The 8,299-nt window shown below is 51.5% G+C and overlaps 1 protein-coding gene across 1 annotated transcript; it reads left to right on the top strand.

Moving 5' to 3' along the window:
- The first annotated feature begins 213 nt into the window (after window positions 1-213).
- Window positions 214-5,240, top strand: LOC137483170 (pancreatic secretory trypsin inhibitor-like). The gene is made up of 4 exons (XM_068206056.1): window positions 214-371; window positions 1,777-1,817; window positions 2,391-2,503; window positions 5,098-5,240. The coding sequence occupies exons 1-4, from the start codon at window positions 317-319 to the stop codon at window positions 5,165-5,167; spliced, it is 279 nt and encodes a 92-aa protein (XP_068062157.1). The 5' UTR covers window positions 214-316; the 3' UTR covers window positions 5,168-5,240.
- The last annotated feature ends 3,059 nt before the right edge of the window (window positions 5,241-8,299 follow it).

Genomic DNA, 8,299 nt, shown 5'->3' on the forward strand with positions numbered 1-8,299 from the left:
GAGTGCAGACCCAGGGCTGACCCCCACACCTGGGACAGGGCCCCAGTCCTTGCTGGAGATAAGGATTATTTCCTCCATTGGTTTGGGAGAGGCTTTCATCCTTGCGCCCTCCAATGAGCCAGTTGCCACCTGGTGTTGTCCCCGTACTTTGAATGTTGTCACCACAGGACTGCAGGGTGGAGCTGGCTGTGTGGTGTGGTGCCAGGCGTGGGGAAAGGTATAAAGGTCCCAGCAGAGTGCCAGAGACAGGATCTCTGAGACATTGAGGAGCGTCCTGGTTTCTCTCTGCTGTGCTCAGTAAAACATCACCTCGACCATGAAGGTAGCTGGTGTTTTCCTGCTCCTCTCCCTGGCACTCTTCTTCTACCAAGGTGAGTCCAGCATTTTGCTTAGGAGCTATTTCCTCTCCCAGGTCTGCCACATGGGAAGGTGAGTGTGGGAAGAGACCAGCTGGTGCTGGGACCTTGCTGCGGCCCTGGGCAGGGAATGCTGCAATGGTCAATGTGCATTAAACCTGTACCTGTCCGTGAGCAAACCTAAAGCAAAGGCTTTGAAAGGGTGCACTTGCTCCCCAAAACGAACGGACCTGCTGGGCCGACACTCTTTCTTCAGGGGTAGGATTTGTCCTGTAACTGGTGATTTCTAGGACAGTGTGATCCTTTCAGAGTGAATAGGTGCTATTCTGGTTTTAAAAAAGCAAATCCAAGAAGACAGGAAATGAATCTATGCAAGGGAAAATGCAGCTCTCACTACCAAAGCCAATGTTTAAGCCAACTGTGTTTTCAAAATCCCATATGGTGCAGAGGGATGAGAACATGAGCTGTTGCTGCTCCTCAGGTCCTGCTTTAGTGGGCTCATTCCAAGCAGGAGGGTGCTTCTGAAGCAGGTCCTCTGTCATCCTGTTTACTGCACAGAGGCTGTCTGAGCACAAAATCTGGGCTCATTTCAGATGAACTGAGCATGTAGTGAGCTGCAGCTCCTGGGTCTGGACCAGTGCTAGCCCAAAGTAAAATCCTTGAAATATTAAACAGTGTGGCTACCAGCTCCTCAGCACCAAAGTGCTTCACTGGGCCATGCTGGTTGTTAATACAGATGTAGGATAAATCCTCCATGCAGATGACATCTGGGTTTATAAAAAGCCCAGGATCTCCTTCTCAGTTCTGCCTTTTGCCAATAAATTCAGGTTGTTTTTCAAAACACACCCACCGTGTATTCCACCCATGTGATCCCAGCTGCCAGCTCAGGCCCAGATTCTCCATGGAGAAGCCCACCAAAGTCATGGCTTGATCCCACCAGCTTTGATGTGAGACCTCAGGGTCTCCTTCTAGTAGAGACTTTCAACAACTTATCTTTTGCTCTGCTTGCTTGTGGTAAAAATAGAGTAACAGTAGAAAATCCGCCCTGGATTTACTCCAGCACCTGTCCAGTGCCAGCAGGAGTTTCTCAGGTACTCATGAACATGTGGTAAGACAGGACAAAAGCCACCTTAGCTCCCTGACAGCTGGCAGCTGACATCTCTAGAGGTGCATTTTGCCTTGGCAGGGCCTTGCACCATTACAGTGTTTCTGCCAGAGGAAGGAGGGTGACACAGCAGGGAGGATAAATGTGGGCACTCCAAGGGGAAAAATTATTTTCTAGGACAAAGATGTTTGAGTGAAGACATACAATCCTCAGCCTAAACTGTCTTTATTCTGTCCCCCTTGAAACCAGCCCGAGTCATGCGTGCTAAGGTGTCTTCTCTCCCTCTCTCTCTGTCTCTCTCTCCTCTTTCTCTAGGAAATGCCGAGATGGATGCAGCTGCTTTCAGAGGAACAGAGGTGAAGTTTCCTCTTTTACGTAGCACAAGTGAGGCAGCACTAACCCAAACACTGGGGAGCCACCATTGCTAAATACAGTGAAGCAGAGTGGGTTGACAGCCCAAAAATGCCAGTGCTTGGAACCCCCTTCCACCTGCGGTGCCACAGCAAAATCCCAGTGATGATACTGGTTTTCCACTGCATTTCCCCCAAACACTGAAAGAAAAGTTCCTAAAAAGCTAAATATTGCTGTTACCTGCCAAGAAAGTCAGGAGTCCCCTTAGCCTCTGGCTTGCAAGTGTGAGGACAGGTATTGCTGTGGCATAAAAATAAAAACTGGGAAGAACATGCTCAGGCAGTGCCCACGGAGCACTATTTACGCTGTTGCTCCTAAGGGTGTGCAGTGCCAGGTGGAGTTCAGCTGGCCAAGGGACATGGTGGCAGATGGTCCTAGTGTTTCTGAGAGCTCACAGCAGAGCTCTGAGGATGGGTTATGAAGACAGACAAAATGTGCACCTCCCTGGGAAAGCAAAGCTCCTCTGGTAAATTGAGAGCAGGCTTAATATTTTCAAAATTAACCTTTTGTGTCTCCAGCCATCTTGTGGGAATTTCAACCTGAGAAGAGGGTGCACAAGGGAGTTTGACCCCATCTGTGGCACGGATAACCTCCTGTACAGCAACGAGTGCCTGCTGTGCCTTCACAACCTGTGAGTATCCGGAACTGCTGCAAGTCTGAATGCCACACAGATGAGGGCTACCACATATATCTGGGATTTCCTAGAAAGAAAGCTGTTTGCATGCAGCTGGGTGGAGCTTGGGCAGTGAGCCCAGCACATCTGGCACAGATCTGGCCTCCCGCACAGCTGCTCTGAGCACGTGGACTCCAGCCGAGGAACGGGCACGCTGTGTGTGGCTCGCAGCACACACGCTGCCCACAAGCAAAAATCTCCCCACACCTGCAGCTGCCAAGCAGCAGCAAGAGCTGGCTGGCATCCAGGATCTCAGACAAATGGCAAAGTCCTCGAAGTCTGCCCAGATCTAGCACACGGGCTGAAGGATATTTTTCCAGATGACCTCAGATGTGTGGTGGCTGAGGAAAAAACTGTGTTTTTTCACCCCAGAAATTTATAGCTGAGCTTTGCTTTCTGTCTTCTCTGCTTATGAAAGGACACAATTTGCTCTGGGTATTTTTAAGAATGAGTTTTATATTTAATCTGTGCTGGTGCCAGATTGCACTGTTCTAGCAGAAGGCCAGGTCCAAATGCTAAGGATGTCTCTGGCAAGACTTGATACATTTCATCTGGCTTGGGCCCTAGGTAATTTAAAATATATTTATACATTGGAAGCACTCTGTGTCAGACAAGTGAAGGAATTACTTCCAACTCAATGCTATTAAGTGGTTCAAAAATCTCTTTTGGGAAGATTGAGTCTTATCTGGAGCCAGATGCCCCAGGCTGCACGGCTAAGGGAGCTTCACCCTTGACTTCACCTGGTGTAGGCAGGGATTTTTGGTGATCAGGTTCACAGGCCCATCTGCCATCAGCAGAGACATTTGTAGCAGAAGCTCAAAGTCCAGCTTTTCTGTCTCTGGATGCGTGGGTTTGTGGAGCCAAATTCTGCTTTCAGGAGCATCGCCTCCCTGCTAACTCTGCTGGAACAAGGAACAGAATTCAGATCACCAGGAAAAAAAAAGAGCCTGGATAAATATTGCCAGTTGGGTTGTCCCCTCTTTGCTTCATTAACCCAGGCTGCTGCCACATATTCTGCTCCTGGCCTGCTCAAATGCTGGTTCACCTTTCAAGGCTGAGTATGATGCAGTCAGGCAGAGAGAGGCGGAGTGGGATCTCCTCAGCAAAGGCACCACAGTTAATGACCCGGCACGGCCTGGCAGGGTGGTAATGACCCTGCTGGAAGCCAGCAGCCCAGCACCAGCTGTCCCTGTATTGTGCAACAGATGGGGGTGGGAGGTTCATCAGACACAACATCATTAGGGCTTTGGCCACAGACCAAGAGCAGGGTAAAGTGAGCGAGGAAGGCTCCACAGTCAGCTGTGCCAAGTGGCATCCAGGATGCTCCATCTCCCCAGAGCAGAGGGCAGCTTCACAGGGGATGGGAGCTCACAAGAAGGGAAATTGGGGTACAAGAAAGGGAAGGACTGGGCTGGTGGTGTATTCAGAGCCAGGCAGGAGTCAGAAGAGGGGTGGGATGGATGAGAAGCTGGTGCTGCATTTGCCTTGTGTTGACAGGCGCTGCATTCCCAGAGCTCCTAAAACTCCTGCTTGTGCAAGCTCCAAGCAGCTGCAGCTGGAAATGTGCTGCTCCTGTGGGTCACAGCCCCAAGCCTTGCAGCTCCCCTGTTCTGTTCCCAAGTGATGGAATTCTGAGGTTAGGAACAGCCTTTTGGTCTCCTGGCCAGGGCCATCTGGGCTCTGAAGCTTTATTCAGGACTCTGAAGCTGCCTGGTGCCAAATGTCTTGGGGGAGAGATAAACGGAGTGTCCTCATCTATAAAGCCTTGGTCCATGGGGAGAATTCAGCCAGGAGGCAGAATGAAGTGTCATTTGCAGTTTTGTGTGTGTAACTGGCCTGACAAGAGCTGGAAGCCTGCAAGGATTCTGGGAATAACTGAGCATCTGGCGGGTCCCTGTGGCAGCAGTGTCTCACTTGTCGCCTTTGGTCACTTCACTGTGACCAGCATGCAAAATGGTTTTTGCAAAAAGCAAATCATTTTACCAGCATTTCTCTAATGCACCTGAGAAATGGATCTGTCTTTCCAAAGAGGAGAACATCATGATTCTGTGTGAAAATGGAACAATTCAGAGGAAGCATGTCCACTATTGGGCAAAAAGAAGAAAATAGTTTTTTAAAGGTACCTTTATAATATTTTCCTCACTTTTGCTGCAGAAGCAATTGGGAGGGGAGGCTGGGAGCAGGCCAAACCCAAGTGAGACACAGTGGCGGTCTTTTGTTTCTAAAAACCTACAAAACAAAATCATAACCTTCATTGTCTGCAGTCAGACAGGCATTAGAGGTGTCTCAGTGCTGTCCTGCAGCACAGAGGTGAATTATCCTGCCAGGAAGTGTCAGAAAGCACTCTTGAGCTTATTGGAATTAATTAACACATGTCCATGGTAACCCTGAACTCCCTGTCAAGAATATGTGGCCTTGCTTGCTGTGAATACCACTTAGATGATAATTTAAGCAGTATTTTCCTTTCTTTCTGCCTTTCTCCCCTGAGCCAGGCTCTGCTGTGTCTCAGGGACCCGAGGGCAGCCCCCCAACATTTTTAACCTCTCTTGCAGGCAAAGAAGCGACAACGTGCGCATCAAGAACAGAGGAATGTGCCAAACTCCCCGCAACAACTTTGCTTAAACTGAGATGAGCGATGAGAGCACAAAGCTGTCCCCTCACCTGCTGAAACCCCAATAAAATGGAAGCATCACCACATCTCGTGCTGGGATTTCTTACACACACAGCAGTCCCCTTTCCCCAACACTCAGAGGACCTTCCTGAAAAATGTGGTTTGCTCTGGTGATCCCTGTAAAAAGCTGTGAGCAAATTACTGACGGAGCGCCAGGGAGAAGGCAGGGATGTGCCCAAGGAGAGAGCCAGGCTCTGGCATAACAGGGAGGCTCTTTTTTTGCATCAAGAATTTTGTTTTGCTTTCCTAGACTTCCAGTGTTCGAGCAATAGATTTTTAGCCTTCTTATAACCTGCAATTGCATTTGCTAAATACAGAGCACTAAAGCCCTTGCTCCAGAGCCTTTGCCAGGAGAAAGAACCCAACAAGTCATCTCCATGTTGACCCATCTCCAGCCTTGTCCATATGCCAGTGCCCCATGACATGGTCCCTGAGCACCAAGAGCCTCACACTTATCCTGCAGATCACAGCTACCCAGCACCTCAGAAAACCAAAAAGATTCCATTTTTCCAGGCAAAATTCTATTTTTTTTGCCTCTCTACTGACTGTGGTGAGCTTTGCTGCTGGCACTGACGACCTGGCCGGAGGGCAGTGGGCTGGCAAAATGGGAGATGCTTTTCCAAGAAGGACTTGAAGGTGCTGGTGGATGAGAGGCTGTACATGAGCCAGCAGTGTGCACTCACAACCTGGAGACCAGCCTTGTCCTGGGCTGCATCCAAAGCAGTGTGGGCAGCAGGGCGAGGGAGGGGACTCGGCCCCTCTGCTCTGGTGAGACCCTCCTGCAGTGCTGCACCCAACCCTGGGGTCCTCAGCATAAGAAAAACTTGGGCCTGTTGGAGCAAGTCCAGAGGAGGCCATGAAGACACTTCAAGGGCTGGATCACCTCTGCTACAGAGACAGGCTGAGAGAGCTGGGAATGCTCAGCCTGGAGAAGAGAAAGCTCCTGGGAGAATTTAGAGTCCCTTCCAGTGTCTCAAGCAGCACCGAGGGAGACTTTTTACAGGGGCTTGGAGTGACGGGTCAAGGGTGGGTGGCTTCAAACTGACAGAGGGCAGGGTTTGGTTAAATATTAGGAAGAAGATTTTTGCCGTGAAGGTGGTGAGATAGTGGAATAGGCTGCTCAGAGAAGTTGTGGATACCCCATTCCCGGAAACATTCAAGATTAGGCTGGAGGGAGTTCTGAGCAACCTGGTCTCGTTGAAGATGTCCCTGCCCACGGCAGGGGGGTTGGACCAGATGCCCTCCAAAGGTCGCTCTCGACGCGCCCGTTCCGTGGTTCCGCGGTTGTGCGCGGCGCGGGCAGGACGCGGACTGCGGGTCCTGGACGGAGCGCGGGAGGAGCTTTCGGCACTGGAGGCCGCTGTTGCTCCGCCGCAGCCGGTGCCGCTGCCGGAGCCGAGCCCGCAGCTGGATCCCGCAGCTGGATCCCGCAGCTGGATCCCGCAGCTGGCGGGAGGATGCGCGGCGGGGGATGCGCGGCCGGCCGGGCGGGGAGCGGCGCTGCCCCGCGGACGCGCAGCGGGCGGGCGGTGCTGGCCCTGCCAGCCCTGCCGGGAGGCTGGAAGCCGCTGAGCTGGGGTAGCCGAGGCGCTCGGCCTCGCCACGTCCCTGTCCCTCACGCCCCGGGACCCACGGGCAGGTCTGGGGGATGCTCCGCCCAGGGGGCTGCAAGGACAAGAGTGGCCCCGGCGGGTGTGCCCTGCGCCGGAGGGATGTGCCAGTGTCTGCCTGGCGCTGGCGCTGGCACAGCATTGCCAGCTGCTCCCTGGAGAGCCAGGCACTCCCCTGCTTGTGCCAAAGGGCTGTCGTGAGTCAGCCCAAAACAGCCTGGGACAGAACATTTGGAGTTGGGGATCAAACCCTCGTGGGGTTCCCTATGATTCATGGCCCTTCAGTAAATGACTGTTTGTATTTGGGGCAAACCCAGCGCTTTGTTCTTAGGAAATCTTGGACTTCCTTGTGGGTAGAAAGAGGAGTTTTCTTTATGAAGTGGCTGAAACAAACACACACACACACACACACACACAAAATTAAAAAAAAAATAAAATAAAAAGCATGATCTAGCTGAGAGAGCTCCAGTGCTCGTTTCAAATTTCAAATGTGGCCAGATGCAGCTGGAGTGGGGAAGCACAGGCTCATCTTCTTAGATCTGCCAAAGACTGTCTGCAGTCGAGGGAGAGATGAAAAACGACTCACTTTGCCCACATGTAAAATTAATGCACTAAAGGTGGTAGTCCCAAATAGGCTTGGGACTGTGAATTGCCTTGACATCTTTGCACACAGGGGATCCTGGAAGGATGCTTGCCACAGCTGGGATATTGCTGATTCTGCTGCATCATAAGAAATGGAGCATAGCTTTTATCCAGGGAGATCTCTGCCAGTGAGGCTGGCAGGAGGGGAGACTGATCCTCCCTACACTTCTTTCACTGCTCTTGGATTTTTTTGGCATGGCTAAACCCACCTTAGCCCCAAACTCATCCCAGTTGATTCATTCTACCCAATAGAACACTAAAATGTGCACTGAGGCCCGTTTATGCCAAGCAAAACATCTCTCCTGCCCATGCCATTTCTGGGAAACATCACCCAGTGTTAGCCAAGAGCGTTTCTTTGATGAAGTGAGGTGCTGACCGAGCCTGCAAAGCAGCAGGTCTCGTCAGCCGCACGGCTGAGCACAGCCTGCGTCTCCCCAGGCACTCTTCTGATGAGAACTGGCATTCCTGCTAAATGTCAGCCACATCCGTTTCACAGCAAGGTCCATATCAGCCTGGAGATTATGGGAAGCAGCAGGCCAGGGGCCACTCTGTTGTTCTGCACAGCAGGGGCACATCAGGCAGAACCAGTGGCAAGTTTCCAGGAGGAAATGGTTCCTGTCCATATTTCAATTTTGGCTTGAACAAGGGCAAATCTGAGGTGCAGGTGCAAAGTTTAGACTCATCCTCAAAAGCCAGTCTTCTGCCCCCATAAGAGTTTTTCCCCGAAGCTGAGGAATGGAATGCTTAATCCAAGCTGCTCCTCTGCCATCTGATCCCCAGCAGAGCCTGGAGCTGTCCTGCCAGCAGCAAGCCTGACTTTTCTGAGACACC

This window comes from Anomalospiza imberbis, chromosome 15 (assembly GCF_031753505.1).
Source record: "Anomalospiza imberbis isolate Cuckoo-Finch-1a 21T00152 chromosome 15, ASM3175350v1, whole genome shotgun sequence".
NCBI classification, from domain to species: Eukaryota; Metazoa; Chordata; class Aves; order Passeriformes; family Viduidae; genus Anomalospiza; species Anomalospiza imberbis.